The sequence below is a fragment of the Strix uralensis genome, chromosome Z, assembly GCF_047716275.1.
Source record: "Strix uralensis isolate ZFMK-TIS-50842 chromosome Z, bStrUra1, whole genome shotgun sequence".
NCBI lineage: Eukaryota > Metazoa > Chordata > Aves > Strigiformes > Strigidae > Strix > Strix uralensis.
This window is the reverse complement of record NC_134012.1, coordinates 24,349,249-24,377,011: the sequence shown is the minus strand read 5'-3', so window position 1 is coordinate 24,377,011 and position 27,763 is coordinate 24,349,249. Positions and strand designations below refer to the sequence as shown.

At 40.6% G+C, this 27,763-nt stretch overlaps 1 protein-coding gene across 1 annotated transcript in view; it reads left to right on the top strand.

The window, feature by feature from the left end:
* GRIN3A (glutamate ionotropic receptor NMDA type subunit 3A) overlaps positions 1–27,763 on the top strand; it is a 73,869-nt gene that overhangs the window by 4,283 nt on the left and 41,823 nt on the right. Inside the window, exon 2 of the mRNA XM_074855470.1 lies at positions 26,210–26,814. Coding sequence (XP_074711571.1) covers positions 26,210–26,814 — 605 coding nt within the window. The remainder of the gene's footprint in view (positions 1–26,209; positions 26,815–27,763) is intronic.

Below are 27,763 nucleotides of genomic sequence, written 5' to 3'. Positions count from 1 at the left end.
ATGGCCCTACCTGGAGTCTCTGGCAGAGAGCACCAGGGGACAGCCAGGGTTAACCACTGGGGTTTTGGAGTCAGGAATATAGAGGATCCGAAGCCCACTGTACTCCAACTGAAAAATTGGCAGCGTATGAAGGCATTTGAGCATTTGGAAGTGATTGGGACTGAAGCACAGCTCCTCCTGGCAGTCCGACTGCTGGTGCTGGGCTGGATGTTAAAAGGAATGGTCCCCGCTACACACCGTGCAACTGATGCCATGTGGAGTAAATGCGTTGCACTGATCACACAACGGGCTCAAGTAGGACACCCCAGTCACCCAGGAATATTGGAAGAGATCACGGACTGGCCAGAAGGCAAAGATTTTGCAATACCACCAGAGGAAGAGGTGATGTGCTGAAGAGGTCCCACGTTGGGTGCCAACAAGGACAAAAGGAGTGTCGTGGTTTAACCTGGCAGACTGCTATATACCACACTGCCGCTCACTCAAACAACACCTGACAAGTGGGATAGGAAGAGAATTGGGAAAAAAAAAAAAAGTAAAATTTGTAGGTTGAGATACAGACAGTTTAATAGGACAGAAAAGGAAGGGATAATAATAATAATAATAATAATAAAAGAATTAGAATATACAAAACAAGTGATGCATAGGTCAGTTGCTCACCACCTGTCAACGGATGCACAGCCAGTTTCTGAGCAGCAGCCCCCAGCCAGCTTATATACTTTATACTTATACTTTATATGCTGAGCATGATGTCATACGGTATGGAATATCCCTTTGGTCAGTTGGGGTCAGCTGTCCTGACTGTGTCCCCCCCAGCTCCTTGAGCACCCCCAGGCTCCTGGCTGGTGGGGTGGTGTGAGGAGCAGAAAAGGCCTGGACACTGTGCAAGCACTGCTCAGCAGTATCTAAAACATCCCTGTGTTATCAACACTGTTTTCAACACAAATTCAAACCATAGCCCCAGACTAGCTACTACGGAGAAGATTAACCCTGTCCCAGCCAAAACCAGCACATTTGCAACACGCACACATGGCTTCAGGGGATGCACAGTACACAGTAAAATGTGCCATACTGTCTTCATTTTCATTTGTGTGTGTGATTTAATGACTAACATATAACTGACAGTAAATCCAGACACTGTGGAGACCTGAAAAAAGCTGTTTACTTTTCCAAGTTTACTGTCACTCCAGTAAATTTTCACACTCTTGGTAAGCAAAAGTAACAATTTAACACTATCATTCAGCAAGCAAAAAACCACTGGATTTCTTTACTACTAACACGAATGCAAATTGCACTGAAGCTCTGACAGCTCATTATTTTTGAGACAGCAGCTCATGAACACTGATGGCATTGAGGCAAGGCTTGTCATGTTACGTATGCTTGTATGAAGAAACACACTTTATTTTTTTCATTCCAAGACTGCCAGCATCTTTAATAATTTTCCCATGGATGGAACAGGGTAAAGATCCAGGGAACATGAACCATAAATAAATGTACTTCTAGTACTATAGTTCAGCACCGAGAGTCTGGAAAGAATAGTCCATAATACCCATTTTATAGGTGATACTATCAGAAACACATGGGTGATCATGTTTGCAGCAGTATTCTCTGAACTTCAGAACTTAGGGAGTATTTTCAATGGCTTTCAGATAAATCAGTAGCGTAGATGTCTTTTTTAACATGAGAAGGAATCTTCTCAGAGCAATGAAACAGAATAAAGTAAATCTGAATCATCAGTCCCTGCATAGCCAGTCTGTGCTTTATCTGGTTTCCCGAGGAACTAGAATTGCAGCACTGCTGATTACTACTGTGACTTCAGAGAGGGTCAAAAGAATAAATAAGTCCGACTTTTAGGTTAAACAGTGAATTTCCTGGTGAAATAGCAAGGTCAGCCTCAGAACAGATGCTGTAAAAATAAACTGACCATTAACATTTAATTTTTCGTTTGTTTTTAAAGGAATTAAGCTTTCTTTTGAAAGCAGCTTTATAGTTCATATGTAACAAAGGGCAATTAGTGGGGAATTATACATCTTTGCCTTTTGGAAATAGCCAGGAATACTACTGTGTGTATGGTATCCACAGAAGTCGTACTGACCTGCAAGACACTGGCTATGCAGTGGAACGGGGAGGGCAGGCAGAAATTGCAGCAAGGGAATGGACATGGGGAAAAGCTTCTGTCCAGCTAAATGCTCAAAGACACTTTTTTCCTCGTTAGAGCCAGAGCTGCATTTTTGCAGAAAAGTGTTTTTGATAAGCCAAAAAAAATTTTTTTTTAAATCTCATTTTGCAGGAGAGACTGCAAAACACATGCTTAGCTGCAGGCTCTGGTAATTCAAACTATCATTGCTAACCTGACTTAGTCCAAATGTTTAGGTTTGTACTAGTTACTGTGTAGATGAGGAATATGTATTCGGCCTTTCCCTGTGATCACCAACCCTGCTCACCTCACACTGCATACCTTTTGTGCACTTCAAGAGGGTTTATGGGAGGTGCCTTGAAGGAAAAAAGGATGGAAGATGAAAGGACGTGCAAACAAATGTTTAGCAGCTTCTCTTTGAGCCAAAGGTCTCTGTGCAGTTTTGCTCATAGTGAGCTTTTGAAACTTGCACAGTTTAGGCCACTGATCTGCTATAAAGTGAGAGTCCTTTCACATTGACACCTAACGTAAAAAAGCTTTGTGTAACTAACAGTTTTGCTTTGTAGCCAGGTATCCTGTAGAGTCATTAATTCTTCTAAACACAGATGTCAAAGGCATAACTGACATTTTGCTGGCAGCGCTGTTGTCCTAGCATCATGCGAGAGGTCTCCTCATTGTACCAGTCCTCCGTTAAAAAGCCAGATGCAGTGTTTACTAACTGATCCAGTCTCCAGTCTCTCACATGCTTTTCCCCAATATCACACATTGTCCTCAGGTTGTTAGTTTGAGAATGGCTTTACTTGTGCTCCTCTGCTATGTTGAACATTGTAAGCTATGAGAGTGCCACAGCTTTCATAGTTCAGTTGTGTTGTCAGCTGAAGCCAATCTATCCGTTACCTTTAAGTTGATAAATGACGTGTGTTGAAGGGAAAGGAGTCCTTGTTTATATTCTTGTCTGTGGTCAGAAGGCCCCCAAGTGTTGTGAAAGTGATGTTGGCATACCATTTGGGAGCTGTATTGGCACCTTCTGTATTTTGCGTTCTTTCACATTGTTTAATGTTCAAGGTCTGTTTTCTCTGTATGTTGCATGCTTGATAATACAAGAAGTCATCCTTGTCCCCTAAACTGTCAGAGTCATAATAAACACTATTTAAAACACCACTAAAGGCACCCAGTCGTATAAAACAGAACATTGCAGCCTGCCTACCTACCCATGGGGACTTCAGTGAGGATAGTTCCTCTATCAACGAGCTTTGCATACTCAGAAGCATGGGATAATGAAATAGAAAAAAAGAACTAGTCTCTTTATTCCAGTTACAGTGTTTAAGGAGGATTCAGTTCATCATGACTGCCAAATATCCTTTTTCAGAATGCAGGAGAGTGGTGAGAGTATTTTTGCTTCCAGTTCTCTCCTCTGGATCCTTAATTTTAACATTCCATTGAGACAGAAGGAGCCAGAACTCTACTGGGGTGAACTTTCCCAAGTAGCATCTTTCAGTGCTACCTCCAACCCTTCTCCTTTGGAAGAAAGCCCCTCAGAAAGCCATTGAATTCGCTATCCTGCCACTCGGCTTTTGAAATTAAGGGATCTTGACACTTAGGATATTTTAGCATGGTATATAGTAAATGTATACGATGCTTCGAGGTATGAGAATGTATTACTTAGTTATTTAGTATTCCTTACCACCCAAGTCTCAGTTAAATCTTACAGCAGGCTTCTTTCTTCAACTCCCCTAAGTTTCTTCAACACTTAGCCTAGATAGCATAAAGGTTCTTATTTTATAGTATTTGTAATTGTAATATAAGTTATGAGACTTGATTTGCACAACCACCATTCACAGCATTATTATCCATAATTTTCCATACATTTTTCTTTTCATGTCAATTATTATTTAAGAAAATGTTGGATATGCCACAGTGTGTATGTTTGCTTATTTCAAAGTTAGGGGGATATAAGCACTACAGACTTTAAAAATGGATAGTGCAGCATTATTTGAAATATATACACCAGAGGTTCTTTCTTTGAGTGGCTTCAAGTCAACAGTGAGCAATCTATCTCAAATACAGTAAGGGGTTATTACCCAGGTTTAGAATGTGCAGAGTCTGTGATTATTTAAGGTATCTGAGTCTGGGAATCCTTAGATAAAATTCTGCCAATGCTCACTTTGCTCTTGAAGTACATCCGGTTTTGTCAAGTTGTCAAGTTTTATCAAATCAGTTTTATAAATTCTGTTGTATTTTCAGTTATATCAATTCCATTTACAAAGGGTGGTGAAGAGTTAAGATTTGGGAAAGGGATGGAGGGAAGGTGATTCTTGTAGTTAAAATACTGTACCAGTAGACATTTCCTACATAAATGGAAGATAAATATCTGTATTGAATTGATACGAAAACTCAAAAGCAATGATACTTTTTTTTCTAGTTTGATATGCATTTGTTTATAAAAGTCCTTCCTCACTGTACTCATGATACCATACTAGATTCTGGAGAAAATAACTGAGCTGGCTAGTAACAAGATTTTCCTTATCTGGTCCTGCTTCGCTGATTCAGAAAAAGCTGAGTTAACATCAAATTCAATACCATACATGATCTTTTCTTTTGGTTTTTTTTTTTCTATTCTGGGTGTTCACAAAACAATGTCTTTCTCACGGCATAGCCTGGAAGAGGTCTTTCATAATACACTGCAGAAACTCATGTTGATAATGAGTATGACAGGGTTAAATCGTTGATTATTACTTTACTGAATGACATGCATTATCAGAAAAAACACCAAAGAGTAGTTGGGTTTATTTACTAAGTAAAAATCAAAATGTGGCCCAAAAAGACAAAGAAAATTTGCTAGCAGATACTATATGAATACAAAAGATACGGTACCAAACAGTTTATTAACAAAGAAAACACTCTCTTGAAAGGGAAGTTGGGGTGTTCAGTATAACTTCCCCCAAGAATTTGTCCACAAAAGTCAGAGAAACCACCCCATCTTTCCACTAAAATGGAAGCAGAGCTGTGGAAATCAGAAAACAGACAAGGATCATGCTATATGTTACTCAATTCAATGCTCACAACTAAATTCAAAGACTACTTTAAAAATGTTCTCATCTAGGGTATATCAAATGAGTTATTTACTCTTTAAACCCATGAAATACTGAAAACTCACAGTATTAGAACTTTAGGCTATGTTGGATTTAGTTGCAGTTTTAAGCCATCAAATAAAATGTTTATCTCATGTATTTTATTCTTTTCCTCTGTGGATTTCAGTGTAATTTTTTAATGTGAAAGAAATCCAGGCATAGCATGGCTCAGATTTATCTATTGTAATTAGCAGAAAACTGGAAAAAACATGGTTTCTTTTAAAAATCTAGATTTGTCTTTCAAAGAATAATCAGGCTATAAATCCATGCTTTTGTAGATCTTACTGAAGGGCTTTTAAAGAGGGGAAGGATCACCTTTTCCGTTTGATTAAAAAAGAGAGTACATGAAATCTCACTGAAATACCAGTAGCTATGCATTGCAGAGTTTAATCTGAATAGCTGAAAGGAGCCAGAGAAAAGAGAAGGAAGAAAACAAGAAAAGAAAGCAAGAAAACTAGAAACATAAATGTCAGTGACACAGGAAGAGAGAATGAGAAAATAAACTGAATTGAGAATAAAAGGAAGAGGTGCCCTTCTCTGTCCCTTTACTTTTTGTAATTCCAGAAGCATAAAAACAAGGGAACTGTAACTTACACGATAGCTCTGTACAAAGAGCTGTGGTCACCAAGCGCAGAGTGAAACAGCTTGGCCAGGTCAGAACTGAATTAGCAGGGCTGTCTTGCTCCCTGGCTAAGGACGGCTACTTCCAGTGAGTAATGTCTGCCCAAAAAATAGTGCAGACCTCCCAGGAAACTGCTAAGGCAACATGTAGGAAGCAGTGAAAGGAATAGGGATTAGATTCAAGGTAGATGGCAATTTATTGCTGCTGGTGGAGGGGCTTCTTGCAAAGGGTGTGAGGCCTTGGTGTGGGCGGGTGTTACTAGTGGACATTCCTCCTTGATGCTGAGTATTACAGGAAGAGAGATGGATGTGGGCATCTCAGGACACAGTCTCACCTGATGCTCTGGCACCTGGGGTCAGATATCTTCTGGTCAGCATTTCAGAGCACCAATACACAGACAAAGGTCACTTGGATACACGCAGCATCATACCAATAGGTACCCAAAAGGGATTTCCTAATAAATGGGAGCAAGATCAGGCACTGTGGCTTTAGGATTGCAGCTTTGGACATCAGCAACTGTTACTTCTGGTCTGGCCCTGAAGGTCTCCATATTTTCCCAAACACCCTGTCAATCAGCCAGATTGGTTCTCACCACCATGAGGAGAGGATGTGCAGATGGTGGAAGTAACAGCAGAACTGGGAGAAAGATTTAAGCTTGAGTAGGCAGCAATGATACATGATTCATTTATTAAGAGAGCCATGCTCTAGCAAAGCCATTTGTGAAATGGACTTCTCATCAGTGTGACTAAGTTCACAATCTGGCCCCGAGTAGTTCACAGCTGTCACATCAAGCTACTAACATTACTCTTGGTAATTACAGACAGCTACATGACAAACTGACAAGGGTCTTGACAGCATGACATACCACAAACCACAATAAGCCACAGTAATTGTTACGTGCCGGCTCTGCAGGTCATGGCCACCAAATGTTTATGTGCAGCTGGCCTTGGGAGATGGTTTTGGCTGTAGACAGGGTTTCAAAACGCATCTCTGTTCAGGCTTGATGTTCACCACTCAGTTGTGAGCTTACTGTTTCACTTCACCACAGCATAGTACAATACAGCCATTCACGAGCATCTTGCATCGCTGTAAGCATATATATATCACCCTGTTGGTGTAAACAGAGAGCATGTGTGTACCACTGCCATGCTAAGCAGCCATCCCTATCTCTGCAAGGTATGCAAGTACCTTATCAGCAAGTTGAGAGATGACATGGAACCTCTTGGATGTGCCCTGCTCCACGGAATCTCCCTTGCAGTGGACTGCACCCTTGCAGGAGTGGTGAGCTGAGACAACCCTCAGGAGCTGACTGGAAGGTTTCCACTTGGCACGGGTTTGAAAAGATCTGATGTGCAGCGTGCTGGCTAATTAACTTTTATCTGAAATGTTTCAGTCACCTGAATCTGCATGGTTGCAGGCAGCGGATGCGGAGGGGGAGAAGGAGGGGAAGAAGAATGAATGTGAACACAAGTGCACCCTCAGCTGCCACTAAAGCACAGTAAATGTGGAAATTACTCTGATCGTTTGATTGTTATTATTATGTAGGAGAAATCAAATGTTAGGGAATTCAGAAGGAGGCACCATTTTTTCCTTTTCTTGCTACAGTATTTTTATTACTTTTTCTTCACCAGCTTTCATCTGCGATGATAGTTTCCAAAGCCTCTTTTACAATGTGGAAAGTATTTGAAATGCATTATAAAAATCTATGAATATGCTACACAGGCATATTTTAAATTCTTAGTATTTCCCTAAAGGCATGCTATTCCACTTCCAGCTTTTTTAAGACTGTGAAGGAAATGATTGCCTATGCTGTTCATAAGACATTTTACAAGGCTTTCTAACTTAAGACAGAGTTAAAAGACGAGATAGATCTTCAAGCATAAACTGAGATTTTAAAAATTAAGTTTTGCATTTGTTGCAAGGAAAGAACTATTAAACATAGCAATTAATAGCCAGAAAGAGCAGCTGTATTATGCACCAGGCTCTCTCAATGATGCTACTGATAAAGCAGTTACATTACACTCATCTTAATAGCGTACTCACTCAAACTGGCTTAAAAAGAACTTTTTTTTTTTGAGTCAGATGAAAAGTCAGTATTATGAGTTCACAGTTTGATAATTTTCTGGTGCTATTTTAGATGAAAGCATAATTATTTATCACTTTCCTAGCATGTAAGGCTCACTCATACATATAGGTTAAACAGCTCGCTGTAGGCGAACAGTTGTTTTTAAGAATTTACTGTAGTCAACATGGGTAAAACAGATCTAACCTGTACTTGGAGCTGATCGCTGCCCTCTTTTGGGAGTGTACTGGAACTGTTTTATCTGTGATTTACATTTTCTTAGTACACTAATACCATGGGATTGATTTTACTCCTACATTGGAAGGGCATTAAGGTGAAAGAGTTATGTGCCTGGGTTTCCTCTGTTTAAATTGCATATGATAGGTGATAAACTATAGAGCTCCAAGGGGACAAATATACCCAGTAATAGCCTTGAGGCAAATGTAGGTAAATAATTAAAGCAAAAAGCATTGATTATTTTTGGTTTAAGCTTTGAGACATGAAAACTTCAGGCATCATTGCACCATGTTGCACTTGCGGAACAGGAGTTTCCAGGAGCTTATTCTTATTTCCAGAGTACAAAATCAAGCAACACTTCGAAGGAAGGCTCTGCTCTTCTGCCAGCTCACTTTCCCCAGTCATCCAGCAAGTACACAACCTGCACCAGTAACTTTTAGTGATGTTTCCTTGCTCCAGGACTGCAGAAGGAGGTGGCGTGGTGCTGTATGATCCCCACATCTCCCCTTTGTTGCCAGTTCTGCAAAAACAATTACACTGCCTGGTGTGGCAGGAGAATGATCTGCTGCTGTTACCAGCTACCTTCAACCACACAGAGGGGCAGCTCATGCCAAACTCCCACTGGCATCTATAAAATGGTTTACTGCAGAGGTAATGGGAGGAAATGATAAAACATGGCATGAGTGTTTGTCCCTTGGAGATTCAGGAGAGAAAATAAACACCTAAAAACCACCTAATCACCTCAAAAGTTTGTATCACAAAGTATCAGTATAGATATAGGCTGGATAGGCTGGTACAGATAACAATGCTCTTGTGGCCTCTGATTAGGAATCTTGCATCAGCAGTCAACACAGGGAAGCCAAAATGATGATTGTTCAGTTACCCTTGTGATCATCTTTTTATACACATGAATTATTTACATAGTACAGGGTACTTACACACTTGTTAATTAAAATCTGCTTTTTTCATTCAGTTATACCCCTAAGATCTCTTTAGAGCCTGTAATCCTTCTAACAGCATTTATTTCACATTCATTATGCCATATTTTGTTAAGTGTTATCTTTCATTGTATAAATAGAAAATCCTTCAGTGCAGAACACTTGTGGAAAAGGATTCCTTAACACTGAGAATTTCTTCTGAGAGAAAGAGATGGGTGATTGGTCTGTTTTGAATATTGATGCCCAGAATCCCCAAGAACCCTCAAATTTTTTTCAGCTACACCATTGTCTATCTACTCTTCCATTTTCAGTGTAGTATGCTTATTTCACCCTTTCTTAATCTTGCCCGTTGGTCTTTGTTCTGAGGTCCTGTCTTCCGCTGTAGGATAACACGGATCCTAAATTAATAGTCTTGACTCCAGAAAAAGACCGCAAGGCTCTATTGTGATACAAATGATCAGCAACATAAATTGCTCATCACTCACTGTTCATCACATTCTCTGAAGAGCACCAAAAATAAGACACTTATTTATAAATAGCTCAGCCTGCTAGATTCCAGTGAAACTCAATTTCGTATCTTCCCACCATTTTGACAGTGCATATAAATATGTAACATGTAGTTATGTGAAAGTTAGCTGTGCTGTGAAGTCCTCCTTGGGCATTCACAACCCTTACAGGTTTACAGCAGAATAAATTGCAAATTGAGACCTGTGGTGGGATGCAGCATACTGCATGATTAGCATAAGAAAGGTGCTTTGCTTGACAGAGAATGGCAGCTTGTTGCCCAGATCATACTGCCCTTGTGTTCCTAGTAAGCATACTTTAAGAGGAAAAGGAAGTGAGAATTCACAGTGAATAATACAGCTGATAATCACAGACATTTTTTTTCCGCCTGAAAACCACCTGAAATTTCTGGAACAAGCACAAACAATATAAGCATTGGGAATAACTGCATCCTGGAGCCTTCCAAAAAATGTATGAAAGTGCTTCCTTTTACTTCACTGGCTTTGAATAGGGACCAGCTTGAGATACCATTTTGGTTGTTTGGCTGAGCCGCATGATTATTTTTTTTCTCTTACAATCTGATAAACACAAGAATTGGAGATATACATGGAAGCTGGAACTTGCAAATACTGCAAGTGTTCGGTTTTGCTATTCGTTTTCTGTGAGCATTTCTCGTAGTGTAATTTGATTACTGGAATGTTCATGAAAAGCAAATGCTGAGAACAAGAACAGCTGAAGCGAATCATTTCATTCACGTGAGTATCTGTGTGTTGCTTCTGATGCAATTGCCATCATTAAAAATACCTAACCAATATATTCAGACTTCCTGTTCAATTAAGTGTGGTATGGCTTTCCTTAGGATGAAGAATTAGTCCAACAGGATCTATGTTTTGTTGCTGCGATATTAAAACTATATTCATAAGTGAACTTAACACTTCCATCAACTTTAATCTTTAATTTACCTGACTTTGCCTTATTTTCACCGGAGAGTTCCCTTCACTTAAATATCTACAGAAAGCCATTCACTAAGATCAAGAATAATTCAGACAATTCATCTTTTTGTGGATCTGTATTATGCCAGCACTGTAAGAGCAAATGCATGTCTTCCAAGAATCATTCAAAATTATTACAATCTTATTAGAGAATAATAAGCTGCAAAATCACTTATTATTGTCAGTAAGAGGGGGAGAAAGGAGTGTGCAGTCTGACCATTGAACAGGGAACTGAAATGGGAAATTCAGACTTCTCCAGCACAGTTAAAAACATATGGGAAAATACACTGGGCTGAGTACTGGAATAGTTACTGGTCTACCAGTCCAGGCATGGAGAAGTCCAGCCAACTTTCCTTGCTTTGTCAGAAGTTACCTTTGGAAGGTTAAAAGTTGTCCAAGGCTGTCAAAATCAGCAGCAACCCTATTGCCTGTCTGTAAATGACGTGCTGAGTCTGCGTGCATGTTTGACCACTGCCCAACATAACAATGATGTGGTCGCCATTGGAGCTGTTGTGTGGTGCTGCAGCATCCATCCTTTTTTAAGGGTATTAGCAGTGACAGGAAGAAACAGCCAACCCAGAAAGCAAGTTCCCTGCTGTGCACAAAATCTCTTTTTGCAGAGGACTTTATCTGACTTGAGCGATGCTTCCAGTCGCACAGTGTGGGCCCAGAGACTGACACTGCCTTCTTGCTGGACAATTCCCCTTGCCTTCACTGTGAGCTCAGAGGGTGGTGTTCCAGCAGCCTTCACACCTCTTTGCCTGGTGTGTCCCCCCCCAAGTTTATCAGTCCATATGTGAGTCAATCAATATGCTCAAGCGTGTATAAAATCTTCCATCATTCTAAGAGTGGTCTCCAAACATGGCTTACCTTTCAGAAGAGAAAAGCAAACCTTCCACAGAAGAAACTGCTTTCTGTGAGTGTCTCTCTCCCTTTTATTATTATAGCTGGCTGGCTGTTTCACTCCAATTTATTAACACATCCTGGTGTTCTGTGTGGTACCTGGTAAAGGGCTTTAAGCAAGGAGTTTTACAGAATATTTTGGTTCCCTTGCTCAGACAGCGCAGTGCAGCCTCCAGGTCAGTGCAAAATATCAAAGCAGTATTACAACAAAATTCAGAGCTTATGGTTTTTCATTTTCCTTAGTTCCATCCCAGGTCACTGAAATGTGTAGAAGTATAATTTATCTGTTGGAAACTGACCAAGATTTGCATTCAAGTGCTAGCATCATGTAAACAGAAAAAACTGAAATGAGGAAAAGAAAAAAATACATTCCTCTTTCTCCAGGGAATATACATTTTCTGTGATTTTTTTATTATAGGTTCTCTGTCCCTCAAGCAGTGCTGTTTCCTGCAGAGAGATGCAGCAGTTTTGGTTGTATGTTCTTGCCAAACTCATAAGAGCGGTGGTCTGTCATCCCTTCCTTTCAGGTTGTCTGGAGGAATTAGATACTCCTCTGCAACACTTCCCCTTGTTCAGAGAGTTAAAAAGAATCACGGCACCAAAAATAGTTGATGTGAATTCCTCGTCCCCAGGCTTGGTTCACCAGACTCTGCAGAGTCATCGTGGATTATTTGCATGGAGATGGATAGACGCAAACATCTTGCTGAGATTAGTGAGACATGACGCTTTCGTACTTTATCACAAGCACTTATCCATGTTAAACTCCCAGGGCGTGCTTCATTTTTGCTGGTTCTTACCCTCTCCTTTAGGAGGATACAATCACCCACTCACAAAGCAGAAATAGTGCATGACTAACTATGTCACGGAACAAATGATTAACACTAAGTAGTTTGTGCTAGCTGTTTGCAAACAATCCACGTGCCGACAATTATACTGAAGCAATTTTGTGAATACCTAACTCAGTGTATTTTGCATAACTCAAGACTGGCTCCCATATCATTTAATTCATAACTTCTGTCTACTAGTTTGTTAAATTCATAAATGTAATTATTCTAGTCCATAGAACAGGTAGTGCTGGACTCTACAGTGATACTAGTCTGTAAATGCTGGAATGGCAAAGGCAGTAGGAAGGATGGTGGCTCCAGTGAATGATGTGCCATTCAAAACAATTTACAGCTGCTGTGTTTTAAGAGTTTATAAGCCACAAAGTGCAGAAGAGGGCAGTCATACACAAGCAGATCCATTACTACATCTGATGCTTTTGGGTTTGCAGCTACACAAATAAAGATGCTGTTTGCCCCAGCTGCACCCAGCCTATCGCAGAGAGCTTGGTCTGGCTGCCCAAGTGCATCAAAACACTCGTAGAGCTCATCATGGGGAGCCGAGGGCCTCTTCATCAGCTGCGATCACTCATCAGCCATCTGCTGATGTCAGGGTTAAAGAGCTGACCTAGAGAAAGCATAGCATCTATATGTGCCATCACATGGGCCAGGGCAGGAAGAGCTGAGCTGTGAGGACGAAAATGTCTCATATGTCTGTACAAAGCTCAAGCATGGACGAGAGCTTATTGATTCATTTGGTTCGGAGTATTTGAGAGCCTTTTGACTCAGAGAAATGTGCAGCCCCGGCAGATCCTAAAGCACAAAGCTCTTAAAAAATAAATTAAATAGCCAATGTACTTGGGTAATTGGTGCTTTGCAATGATTATACTGCTTTTCAGCTGTCTCAGAGTTGCACAAACCCTACATAACTTAAAGGAGGAGATATTTTATAAGAGGGGAATATGGATGCAGTAGAAATTTAAAGGAATTGTAGTGGAGAAGGCGGAGCCAGTATTGAAAAGAAAACTGTGTTTGTAAAAGCCTTTCTTCTCATTTCAATGCTGCAAAGCGTTCTTCCCATCAATAACATCTAGCCTGTTAAATTGTTGCTGTTACTTTCATTACTTTCTCATAAACAAAGCCAACCCCTATTAACCTGCCACAACAGTTTTTCCCTTTCCCCCTCAAGAAACGTAAGCTAGCAGTACAAATAAGTTTTTGCATAAATAGGTAGGATGAAGAACAGTGAAGTAAATTTGGTATTTAATTCCATCAGAACAGTTTGTCCAGCTACCCCTCACTACAAGGGTAAAAAGTATATTAAACTTCCCCACCACCAAAGGTCTCGCTAGTAAGAGCAGTATGCTGAGTTATTTTTGTCCACGTGCTATTGAGTTTCTCATTAACAAGGGCAGATGTTGTATTTCTTTGATGCAGTATGGATTTCCATTTTTTCAACTCCGTGCAGTTTATGCAGTTCTCCAGCCTCACCAGCGGTGTGGTGCTGGCCTCTGCTGCAGAGCTCGCCCCCGGGCTGCACACTGAGCATCAGCAGCGCGACAGAAAGGGAGGGAAGGCTGTAAGGCAAAAAGCTCTCTCTTTACCATAGAGCTGCTGCAGCCAGGCAGTTATTGGGGTCCATTGCCACCAGTAGTGATACATCCATATGGTCCTTTTATGCCATTGCAGCAGGAATGATACCTACAGGGGAGGGCAGACAAGCTTCTCCTGACAGTGTGATACTGGGAGAGAGCCACAGGCAGAGCCGAAGGAAAAGAGAATTACATTTGTTTGGCCAGTGCCAGTGTCTTGCAATTAGTGCTAGCTTCTGGCAAGTGATGGTGTCAGACAGCAATACAAATCTTGAGTACAGCCAGATGGTCCCATCAAGCGTGGCATGCTGTTCTTCTCAGTGTGCATGGTCACATATTTATCTTCAGTCTGTGCCCACTATCACATACTTCATACATATGGATGGACATTGCTTAAAGCCTATAAAGTATCAGTTACCACTGCTCCACTGCATCCAAACTCAGTACGAAGGAGGGGTTAATAAATATCATTCATATTTTGTAGTGATTTAGAAGCTTTGTGCAAACAAAGCTCTGTGCATTGTTGGTCTAAATGTCCATGCTAGATGCAGAGTAAAAGAAAACCTAGTAGTAATCTATGCAAATATTTGTGCGTGGTAGTGAGGTGATAGTAGAGTGTATTTTCTGTCAAGCATTTAGATGAGAGCGGAATATTGAGTCACAACGAGTCACATGTAAATGTTCACCTGATGATCTTGCACATTATAAATCAAAGACTCAGGCATGGGTGGTGATTTTTGATACATTCTCCCAAGCCTCACCACAATACTTAGCTGTGAACCAGTTTCTGCTCTGTGAAGTACCCGCTACAGTAAGGTCTTGTTTCACGACTCTGTACCCAGGACTCTTCTGGAATACAATGGATTATTAGTAAGTTGTTTATCCACTTAAAACTAGTGAGGAAATCACAGTATCCAAATGCTTGCAGACACAGGGTCCTGATGAAGTAAGTATCCATGGGATGGGTAAACACTAGTCTGGAAGGAGAGACCTGTGCACTCTGAATAGTGTAATGGTACAAATGCCCAAATTATTTTACAATAACCCATAAAATAAATGGCTGTTTGTTATTTTCTACGTTCTTTAAACTACTGAGGCAGCTGTGTCTAGCACAAGAAGGAATAGGAGATTTGAGCCCTAGATTCTGCTCCTGGCAAAAGCTTCATATATTCTCCAAGACATGTGACTTAACCTATTTTTTTTTTCCTTTTTCCCCTCTGATCCCTCCCTGTGTAAAAGGGTGTGAAATATTTATCTTGTTGTAAGCCTTAAGATAGGCAGAGAGCTGTTACACAAAGGAACTCAAAGCCTGGCCCTGCTGCAGTGGTGATCTGTGGGCACTGTGGAGGGGGTTATCCCCATTTTACAGAGAGGGACTTGCTCGCAAAGGGAGCACAAAACGAGGCAGGGATTTCAAACCGGATCGCTCAGTTTCTATATTCGACAGACAGCCAGGGCCCCTTCCTCCACCTCCTCCTCCTCCTCCTCCTCCTCTCCCTGTGTGCCTTGGTAACGGGCTCTGCGCAGTCACACACTTTTGTGGGTAGTTGCTATACACTTTACTGGAAACTCAAATGCTTCTGCCTTTGGGGGTTGGGGGGTAGGCACCTCCTGATTAGAGGAACATGCCTTATTTTGTGTATTGCATGCCCAGAAAAGCAATCCGCAAACTGCCACGAAACTTCTAAATTGTAGAGTTGTCTTTTGAGGTTTGTTTGTTTTGTAATGACAACGTATTCATTCAGAATTGCGAAGGAAAAATAGGGAGCAGTGATTAAAAAATTTACAGCGAATATAAGCCCCTAGGCTTTGCTACATTTTCAAAAATCATATTGTCTTCTGTTGAAAGATAGTAAATCTGCAGCTGAGAAACTAACAAACATCACACCTCCCAGTTTGTTTATTTTTTCCTCCTGCAGCTGGTGTTGAGCAGCACTTATCCTTGAACTATTTCTTATGCAAACAAACTCCCTCCCGCTGAGGAAAGTAGCTTCACCGCCTGGCACAATTAGTGAAAGGTGCCAGTGAGGCAGGAATGCCCATGCAGGATGAGACACTGCTACACTGGCCAGCGGCGTGGCATCGTGGACTTTGGGCATCGTGGACTTGGGGCAGGCAGCGAGTGGCATTTCAAGGCCACTTGAGATCACATGTCCCGGTGGCCAGTCCCCTCTGTTAGCTTGCTGCCCCACCACATGCAGAGTGTTCTTAGAAGAGATGTTTGATTTTTAATTTTTTTTTTCCCCTGCTCACCCCCTGCCCTGAGAGCCAGTTATAATTCTTCTTTCTGATTTCCTGTCTTTCTAATTAAAGCCTTGGTGTATTAAATAAGAACCCTCAAGTGGAGATGTTTAAATTCTGTTCCTGATTTTAATCCAAGCAAGTACACACAAATATTCACCTTAGAACCATGATTTAAATGTCTAGCCTCAGAAATGAACTACTAACTTAATCTACCCTGGCCTCTAGAGTTAAGAGATCAGTCTTTGCAATCTTAATTCTCAGCTTTCTTTCATACAAAAAATCAATACAGAGCGAAATGCACCTGTAGGCAAAATTAATCCTGTGGAACATGCCCGGAGCAAGGCGCAGCAGAAGAGGATGCAATGATGAGCTGGTGCTGGCTTTCTGAGGAACAGGACATGGGTCAGCATTAATTTCTCCCACTGTATTTTTCTACATGCAATCATTTTCTACATTCTATCATTTCAGTGACTGTTCCATGCATAAATAACTGCATGCAACACAACCTGTGGGCATTTCTCCAACAGACAGGGACCCGTGAAGATGAATGGGCTAACTTGGTTGATGGTCATTGTCCTCGAGGAGCAGCACCCAGTGCCCTGCAAGGAGTGCAGGGAGTCCCACAGCAGCCCTGTCTGTAGGGCTGTCCTGTTCCTGGAGGTCCAGCTTGCAGCAGGACAGCTCTGCATGCCTGAACATCGTTTTATAACATTGGCTCAGAACAAACGGGGAAGGTTTCTTGGTTGAATTGCCACCTCCTTCCCTATTTGTCTACAAGATAGAATGACCTAGTTTCACTCTGCTGAGCTGCGAACACCAGATAGGGTTGCACAGTCTGGTGGTAGGCACATAGTCATTTGCAAAAATAATGAGACGTGGGGGTACAGCTACTGAGGGCAAGGGGAATGCAAATGCTCAAAAGAGTTGAAGACACTTTCAAGCCACGTTGGAATTGGACTGGCAAGTGAAAACAGTGCTCCAGATTTTAGTCCTTGCTGCAGGTGTTAATGGTGAATAAAATCTAATTGGATTAAATGCTGCGTGGGTGCACTGGGTGCATGTCAGAAAGGACAGTAGCTGCTTTTGTAGAATGGGATCAAACTTCTTTTACCAGCATAACATAAATCAGTCTTCTCTATACCCCCTCTCTTTATATTCTACATTTTCTTCCAGAAGTAGTTTCTTTTTATTCAGCCAGAATTTTGCTCATACCTAAAAAGCTAGGTAATACAGAAAGTGTACTCATAGCCTGTTGTGCTTGTGAAAAAGTAGCATTTTCTAGTGATGTGCTGCTGTCCATATTGCTGGTGGGAAGGTGGAAGTTGCTGTAACAGGGCAAAGACGGACATGCCATTCGAAGAGCCCTTTATGCTGAGGACTCTGGCAGGGGTGACATGCCAATGAGCCCAGTGTGGAGCAGTGCTTGACAATGTGTATTGTAATTACAGCCTTGGTTGCTAAATTCTTTGTCAACTCTTGCACTGTGTTGATGGTAGTCCTCAAGAGCAAGGTATCAGAGCAAACACCATGTGCCGTTAACATGAGCTTTAGAAACCCTTTCTATACGCAAAGCCAAGGATTTATTGTTAGTCTAATTAAAGCCCTAACAGTTTTATCAGTGTAGTATTATTGGTCCCAATGATGCCAGCACTTACAGGGAAATTATCAAAGTACCACAGATCATTCTCAGTAATGATACCGTTCAGATTGTCATACATGCAGTTTCCGTATCTCTTCTCAGATACTGGCCTCACCCTTCCATGTACCTCTGGGACTTGAGGTTGGCCTCACAAATCTTTAGGGAGACAGAGCAAGTGTGTGTATGCTTTAAGGGTGAGGGGGTTGTTTGTAGCAAGTTGTCTGTGTCCCAGGATCTCTAAAGGGAGGAGTATTATATTGATGATGGGAGTTTCTACCTCCTCTGGGTTTGCTTTTGGTCACTTCTGTATGTTTGTTAATGCTGTCTGCACTTCTGCTGTATTTACTTGCCCATTTCTCATTCATTTGTAGTTCCACCTTATATCCACGTTTGTGGTGTCTGGTACTTCTAACATATTGGATACTTGTTCTCTCTTACCCCTTAACCCAGTTTTACTCTGCTCTCCATGTTGCAATTTCCTAGTGACCAGTAACTGACCATTGGTGAGTTGTGATTTTCAGCTCTGGCACCTCTGGTGCCATCCTGTGCTTGCAGTATTAAGGCTTCTGCTGTCATCTTGCGACAGGGCTTCTGGGGATCCTTGATACAACCCTGTTTGTTTTTTTCAGCAGCCTTTGAACTGTGATTTCTTGATAATCCAAGTAACATTTTATTACTGCAGCCTGATCACACCTATATCCTTGCTCTAGGGTTGTTAGTAATCACTCTAAAAGACTAATGCAAGTTCTTCCATTAGCAGACACACACACACAGAGGGTGCTCTGGTAGCTACTTAAATCATTTTCTCCAGGTTAAAACAGCACCACTGGTGTGTTACCAGAATTTCTTTGCAACAACGGGGTCTTTCTGCATTGCATTTCAGATGTTAGGAGTGCCAGGACCAAGGAGGCAGATCTCAGCAAGTCCAAATTCCAAGCACTGTCTGCTCCCAAGTGCTGCCCTGGTTTTGGCCCTGATGCTATCAAAAGTTGAATTGCTACCTACCCTCATGAACTAAAAACTGGAGGAAAAAAGCCCTTCCCCTGTGCATTGCCTGAATAACACACATGGGAAAACAGACTGCCTGCTTTGGAGTTGCTTTAGAACAGAGCCCTTCTGACTAATGGCCAGGATGTGAAAAGCACCAATGTTTCTGAGGTGCTTCTCAACAGAGACTCACAAACTCCCCTAGACAGTCTGCTGAAGAGCTTTGAGTTAGTTGAATGCTGTGTCTCCTTAAGGGAAGAATTAAATTCTGCTAAATGCTATTTTCCTACCATTCAGGCTTATAGTGGCATTCAGAAGAACCCCCAAAAGATACGCCTCTGTGGAACAGCCACTGTATTTTGCATCCTTTACAAGTGTGGGAAGACTTGTAATGGGGTAGCTGCGGCACGAATGCCAAATGAGAAATCCTGCTCACAAACATGACAGTCTAGATGAGGCCAGCTGTAAAGAAATGTGTTACTGGGAAATGTTATTAGAAAAGCTGGTGTAGAGCTAGCCAGGATCTCCTTGGTCTTGCTGGCATGTTCTCACTTACTTGTGACAACCTGGTTCCATAACAGTGTTGAGCTTTTAGAAAATAATACCATGAAGTAACAAATTTTCCATTGTGGTGAATATTTATACTCATATCTTCTGACATCTTTTACCCAAGCATTTTCAAGGGCTTTGCAGGCATTAGTTACAGTACTGTAGCACTTGGGAGCAAGAGTCACAGACGTGGACCTGGCCACCTCTTTGTCCCATTTGAAGTGTACCAGTGAAGTGGAGCAGAGGTGGTTCTCTAGAGTTTTGCATTGCCATTTTAATGATGAAGGAAAGGCTATCATGGAGAATTAATGCAGCTCCCCAGATCTATTTGTATTGGCAACCATCTGTCTTTTTTTAACTATAATGACAAATTTGATGGAAGGAAAAACTATTTTGGCTCTTGGCATCTGTATGAAATATTCTTTGTCAGACTTTAAATGTTGGATTTTCTTTTCCTCCTGAAGCAAAGAACACCTTGAAGTTTTGAAGTAGTATTACTTATGATAATTTATAAGTGGCTATGAAGATAAATAATGGGTCTTACTTTCCAAGAATAGCTGAAAGTTCATATTTTATATTGCCTCTTTGACCTTGTAGAGAGCTGTACATATTCCGATTAGTTTGGAGTACTTGTTTGTAGGCATTAGAGGTGCTAAGCAACCTCAAGTCATGACTATCTGGTCTAAAGAGAGAAATAATTTTCAGGACAAACTAAGTCAAGACTTAAATTAATCTAACTCCAGTGGTTTTGTGATTTTTTAAAGTCAACAGTGCCTTTTTAGAATCTGCTTATAAGTGTTGCCTGGATAGATGCCAGGCTTCTTTAGCTGCAGGAATCAGAATAGCTCTGGCTAGTCTAAGCTAGCTTTTCTCTCTCAGAAGCTTTTAAATCATCTGCAAAAAAAGAGGCTTTAGTGTGGGGACCTACCCTGTTTCAAATTATGGTCTTAGGCAGGCGTGTATGTGGAAACAGATGCACAAGACAAGAAAAAGAGGCATTCATGAAGTCATGCTCCTCTTTTTGGGCCAAAGCAGGTCTGGGATTTTCTTCCCCAGAGAACCAAAAGTCTAAATAGCAGAAGAAATGTACTACTGGTGTTTTTAATCATAACTGATGCTGCTGCTTAAACAGATGCTTAGTTGTTTTGCTGGATGAAGGCCTAGGAGCCGAATCTAATGCTTACTGACGTCCATGACAAGACTCTGGGGTTTAACTGGAACCAGGAGAGAGCCCAGGAGCCGCAAAACACCCAGGCCCAGCTCCTGGTGCTCTTCACAGGGGAGCGGAGGGATGCATGCCTGCCCTGCACACTGCTTGTATCTCTGCAGAAGGTGCAGAATGGATTTTGAGAAGAAAACCTGGACACTTCACCATCTGCTGTGGGAACCTGCAGAAGCATCGCCTCTTGGTCACGGTCTGCCCTGCGGGCAGAGCAGGTTTCTCTCAGCAGCCTGGGGGGGTGGATGTGCTGGAGCACAGCTTTCCTCTGCTGCTGCCGGGCATACCGGGATGCAGTATGGTGGGCAGCTCAGTGGCTGATTGGGAAAGGTGGCAGGACCTCTCCATCCGAAGTCTTTCCCATGGTCTGTCAGCTGCCAACACAAAATCCTCCTTGAAGCATTGCAGTGTCAGCAGTATGGCAGTTATTTAAAAAACCCCAACATTTCATAGCATCTTCTTTCATGGCATGAAAGAAAGAAGCAATAGGTGTGCCCATAGCCTTTAGGGAACTAAGTTTTAAGCCTAAATTTTGTCGTTTCAATCATGGAAGAAAGAGCTGCGGCATCAGCTTGCTCACAGCTGCCATTTAGCTGTGTTTGTAAAGCTGTGAGTCCCCACAGTTGCACTGTAAGCCAGAAGGCTTTTTTTTTTCCTTCAGTGGAGCTTTGTCTGATATAATTATATAACCTTTTTTCTCTTTGGTGTTTCTTATCATAAATATATATTTGAGCACTGCCTTTGCCCCCGAGAGTCAGAGAGGAATAATATTTTCTGTGTATTATTTTCTTTTACACAGTTAGCAAAAGAATATTCACATATATGCTTTAACTCTGCTAATTAAGCTATCATAATGTCAAATAAAATGTCACTGTGACCATGCCTAATTAGCATTACAAATTTGGTTGAAGAGATAAATGGCCAGATCTTTCAGGGTGTCAGTCCAGCTCCAGGCATTCATGCTTACAAGATTTACAAGGGCTAAGGATGGCTCTACAGACGACTGAAATGGAGGCTTGAAAAATATTGCATTAATGAAATGCAAATCATGTTTCAGTTGTTAAATGAACCTGTTATCTCAGGTGTCTCAGGCAATGAAACTGTAAAACTGCTCTGGTTGGGCTACAAAAAGCAAATAAGTCGTTACAGTCTCTGCTGATATACAGGAGTGAAACACATCAGACCATGTAAAGCTTAATAGTCCATGAATGGCTTGGTCCAAAGCCCACTGAAAGTCAGTAGAAAGACTGTTGGTATCCAATCCAAAGGCGATTAGTCAGAAATTAAGGATTCTAGGCCTGTTCTTTACTGAGTAAACACTGAAGTCAGCTGATCATGGCTGGTTTATAAAACAGGAGCCAATGACGTGCAATAAAAATTAAGCTCTCATAGATGTAGAAAATGTTTCTGCTAGTGACACTATGTAAATGCAAACATATTATTAAAAATAGATCACAGTTAACATTATTCAAATGGTGTTTAGTTGTCTGTTTGTGTAATTTGAAGAAAAACTGTTGCACGTCATATCATCTTTAATGACTTTAACTGAATTTCTATATGAGCTTTAATTGACAGTTTAACTGAAATAGTCAAACTGTACTAATTTCCAAAGTGAGGTGATCAAGGACTTTGCCTAAGAACTTTAATCAGGCTGAACATACAGTGTTCAATACACTGATGCTATCTCATAAATCTTCTGTTCCATGTTAAGTACAAAGTTATACACATCTAAGCTATCATTTAAGTTGTCAGAAGCTTTTGCAGTGAAATTATGCTGTCTCAGTGATGGCTACTGAATGACTGAATAAACAATTTTTGGAAGTTCCTCATTAAAAAGCAGTAATTGTTTATTTTAAAGAAAGACAAATCAATAAAAGTATGTAAAAGTATTAAGAACACTGTAATATCAAAGGCTGTATACTGACATGACTTCTGTGTAATTTTTTTCAGGGCCTATATGTTCAACTGCATTCTACAAATGACAAACCTTTCAAAATTAAGAACGCATTAAATCCAAACATCTCCAAACATCTCCACAGCCTTTCCTAAAAGGATCTTCTTTTGCATATAAAACTGATGAAGTCAACCAAGCACTCACTAGATGAGGCCAGAGAGAGTTCTTGGTTGAGATGTGAAACAACATGTCCCATCAAGCATCCCCTTCCACAAGTCCCAGTACAAAGCAAACATTAATTGCTGTTCTTCCCCAGTGTCTACAGGAGTGTTTGCATGGTGGGCTGAGAATTAGCTGAAAGCTAAGCCAAAGACAAATGCCTAGTGACTGAATTTTATGTATATTATTGTATCAGAAAAATTCTGAAGACAAGTTTGCAGTCCCAGTACAGTCAATAAAGAGAGGAGATGGTGTTTGCTACTTTTTCAGGGCTGAATGTTTACCTTTCAAGCACATTAACAGGAATTTAGCAACTAATAAATCACAGTGGTGATAAGTGCTCATGTAGATGCACCTGTGGGCTTTTGAAAGTGGCAGCTGAAGCACAGATGGTTTCACAGCAAGAAGCACTCTTACATGCAGGCTCAGTATAAGCCAGGTTATCCCAAATCCATCTCTATTCAGTGAGGAGCAGTGTCTCAATAGAACAGTCTGTTGGATGACTGACACATCCAAGTATGTTGCACATAAGACAGGGACCAATGCTAGAGCTGCTGAGGACTAAGCCTGTAGCTGCAGTGCTTAGGAGAGTCCACCCCTGCTCCTGAGAATACCAAGTCAGATGGAAACTGTCTTCACCTGCACTGCTGAGTAAAATTATGTCCAGTTTTCTGGCCCTGAGGCAGAGCTTCACTTCCTCTGAACTGTGTGTGCTTGGTGCCATGTTTGCTCTGGGACCAGTATAATGCCCAGTAACCCTAAAGTGTAATTTTTACATTTTGTGTATCTTCAGCAGTTCAGAGTGTTTTAATACTGGAAGAACTTGTGTAGACAAGCAGAAGCCATCTTGCATGTGTCAAACTGTGCATATGCACTGGGTTTAGCATGAGGACATAGGGGTCTTCAAAGGTCTAAACCTGCTGGGTAAGATGGAGAGCCACCTCTAATGCAGTCTTATCCATACTGCCTGCTGGGAGTGATTCCCAAAACGTGCTAGGACCCAAACTGCCAGTGCATGGTATGAGAAAGCTAATGGACATAAAAACCAGACCAGGGACAAATGAAGCAATACAAATGCTCAAGTTTGTTTCCTGGGGCTGTTTTATTCAATGATATGGACACAGCTGTATTGCTAACTTACATCACTCATCAGCGCATGCGTTTCTGCATCCAATAGAATTTTTATTTTATACTTGCACCTATACCATAATAGCTACAGTACTATGCTTGGGATGTTATGTGTCTGAATATACTGAAGATGTTTGCTCTTCCTCGTACAGGTATGGACAGGTTGTGTGCTATCATATATGCAAAATGTTTTATGTATTCTGAATAACTCATTTCTTCTCTAACACTCAACTAAGCCAATAGGCTTGCAAAGTTTTGCTGATTGGAGGCAGATCATCATGTAAAAAGTGTTCATACTTTTGCTTGATCTTGGACAGAGAGGACGCAAGGAAAATCCTTTCTACACTCTTATATTTGAAATGAGAGACAAACTAGAGTTAATTTACGTGATCATCTCATAACCTCAGAAAAAAAGTTTGTTGTGATTCAGCTTGCAGAGACTAATTTATTCAAATCAGCTTCCCAAACCCACATATTACGCACAATGCTTTTTCTTTTTCCTGAACTAATCATGTATTTTAATTAGTAGGCAGTGTTTTCCAGAACAGAACTCAGAGAGTCTGCACAGCTTAGCTTCTTGTGCATTCAGTAACTTCTCCTATATCAAAGAGTCAATCCTCTTGAGTCTGTTGGCAGTACATGATGTGCATCAGTTGTGGACAGTGATCTGTTTAATTAGCTTATTCATGCATCTGTGTAAAAAAAGGCCACAGGTACCAAAACCAAGAGATAAGAAAAAGAGCTGAGAACATCTTCAATTACAGTATTCTCTTTATCAAGCTCTGAATTCAAATTATCTGCTCTGGAAAACAGATGATGAGTTCATGTAACTGCAAATTAACGCAATTTAATGAAAGCTTGCTGTTTATAAATGGTGTTTAGCTCTTCAGGTTTTTTTTTCTCATTCCACCCCTTACATCTGTATCAGAGAGCCCAGGGTTTTATTTTTGTAAAACTAATGTAAATTGAGTGATTATTGTATTATTCCAAATTCAGAATGACATTTCTAAAATCCATACAAATTAAAGCCTATAATAAACATTAAAATACTATTAAAGTCAAAATGACAGCGTTTTATACCAACTTTAAACACACTAAAGATTTGATCCCTCATATATAATAGACATCAGCTACTGAAAATGTAAGAAAATAATAACAGACTTTAAATGTTTAGTAACTTAATGCATAGAAGGATAAAAGTCAGGCACCTGTGAGGGAGCATGAATACAGACAAATGTTGACATCAAGTCACAGTAAAGATTTCACAAACCAAAAGATGCACTAAAACAGGCATCATAATTCACATTTTTTGTTCAGTCTCATGGCTGGAATAGAGTGACAGTGTAAAGTAAAATAACTTTTTTAGCAAAGCTATGCTGAAGACTGTCAAGTTCTCAGCTCAGACCAGAAGTTGGGACACTGTATAATGTGCTAGCTGAAGGCCCAACAGAAACATTATTTTGTAGCAAAATGTCAGAAATTGCTTGGATTCTTTATTTTTTTTAACAAATCTGTAGATAACACTTTATTTTTGGGACCAGGGAAGGGAGAGGAATAAAAGTAAGGGGAAAATATTTATTAATATTATTATTAAGAAAGGAAGAAATACTTACCTTAAGAGAACAGATGAATTAGCCTCACATCCTTCCTCCTTTCTGGAAAAGATAAAGCCAAGAGCAGCGGTGTTGGGAAGCGTAACGGGTTAAGTTCTATCATCAATGACATGGAAAAAATGAGTATGGAATGCTTATTTATCTAATATTTTCCAGCTCAGAAGTCACAGTCTGCATATCTTAGCCTCTTGTACGTTCAGTAAGTTTTCCTTTACTAAAGAATCTATCTTCTCATGTTTTGTTGGCAGTACATTATGTGTATTGATTGTAGACTGTGATCTGTTTAATTAGGTTACTCATGTGTCTGTGTAATAAAAGCCCCCAACTACCAAAAAAAAAAGATGATAAAAAGAACTGAGGGCTCTTCTTTATTTTTGTTATTGTTTACCAAAAAACTTGTCAGCATCCACTGAATTTGAACATTAGCACCAGGGTTGAACCTGAACATTTGAACATTAATTTTTATACCCCTGTTAGGAGAGCAGGGAAATCTGCTTGAGAATGCCAAGAAATCCAAAAGTACAAATGGATTGAATGAAGTACAAGTTCTTGAAAACAGACTCATTAGTGGCTACTGAAGTTGACTCAAACTCTAGCTGAGGAAGCCCATGAATCACAGTCCATGTAAGCTGGGTGGATGTAAGTTTCCCTGTTTCTCACATAGCTCTCTTGGTTGACAGGTGATTACTTTGAACTAAATGAGTGAATAAAAATTAAGCAAACTCATCGACTTTTGAGTCCAGCATATTTCTGATGAGTTGTGTCATATTTTTAACTGCAGAATCCCCTTCACCTGCAGATGAGCTTAGAAAACTCTCTGAGTTCTGATGCTGACGTCACTTTCTCGATCCTTGCAATGAACAACTGGTATAATTTCAGCCTGATGCTATGCCAGGAGGAATGGAACATCACAGATTTTCTCTTCCTCACGCAACAGAGCTCCAAGTTCCACCTGGGATCCATTATAAACATCACAGCAAACCTCACTTCAACCAGTGACCTTCTGAACTACTTACAGTTTTACCTGGAGAGCATCAAAGATACAACATCCACCATGGTGATGTTTGGATGTGACATGGAAAAAACACGTAGGATTTTTGAAATAACTACCCAATTTGGTGTGATGCCTCCAGAACTTCACTGGATTATTGGGGATTCACAGAACGTTGAAGAACTGAGGACAGAAGGTTTGCCACTTGGTCTTATTGCTCATGGCAAGACAACACAGTCACTCTTTGAGCATTATGTACAGGATGCAATGGAGCTGGTAGCAAGAGCTGTAGCAGCAGCCACCATGATTCAGCCTGAACTAGCTCTTATTCCAAGTACAATGAATTGCATGGATACAGATGAAAAGAATATCACTTCAGGACAGTATTTGTCAAAGTAAGTTTTTCCCGTTTTTCTTTTTTGTAGCTAATATTTGTGATGTACAAGAAAAATAATTTTCCTCCCCCTCCCAACCATTTTCAGTGGCTTAGCTATCATGCTGTTAACCCTCCCTCATACATGCATTTGTTGCAGTACATCCTCCTCCTTCATTACTTCTGGGCAAATAATGAAACTTAAATTTAGCCAGAGAGGGACATTAAGCCAGTTGTAGAAGATGACACTGTTCCACAGAAGTAGAGATCACACAGTAAATGTAGACTAGGCTACAGACTGTGCCTGAAAGTATTTTGTATTATGTTTATGCACGTAAGAGGGAATAGTCAAGGCTAGTATCAAATTCTCTGAGGTTTTGAGTTATCTGAGAGAATACAAAGCACAATAAGAATATTTTATCTACCAAAGCAATCAAAGAGTATAAAAGGAGATGTGTAGTCCTTGCCAGTATGCTTCCAAGGAAAAGAAACAAAAAAATGCACCTTGACCACCTCACAGGCCACTGCTGCTGGTGAGAGCACTCAAAACTACGAAGTGTTCTCTCTTGCTTGGTGTAAGAGGGTCCTCTTTCAGCTTCTGCTAAAACTATTCCTGTAGATCACTGCATGTCACTATATGGAAGTTATTCCCAAAACCGCTTGGGGATTCATGTCTAGAAATATTCTTGGTTTTAACATGAGAGGAAAAATTGCTTGCTTCTTTTTGAAAATAAAATGGCTTTTGCTAAGTATGTAAATTCATCAGCTACTTTACATCCAGTGACTGTTGCATGTTTCCCCTGCATTACACCTTGTTTTTAGCATACAGATTTTGTTGGATGGAGTTAGGATAAAAATTCTTGAAGCTTTTTGTATGTTTACAACTTTTTTTGAAATTATATCTGAGATGTGTCTTCACAATACTGTAGTAACAGCACTGCTCAAAACACAACCATTTGAGTCCCTAACAG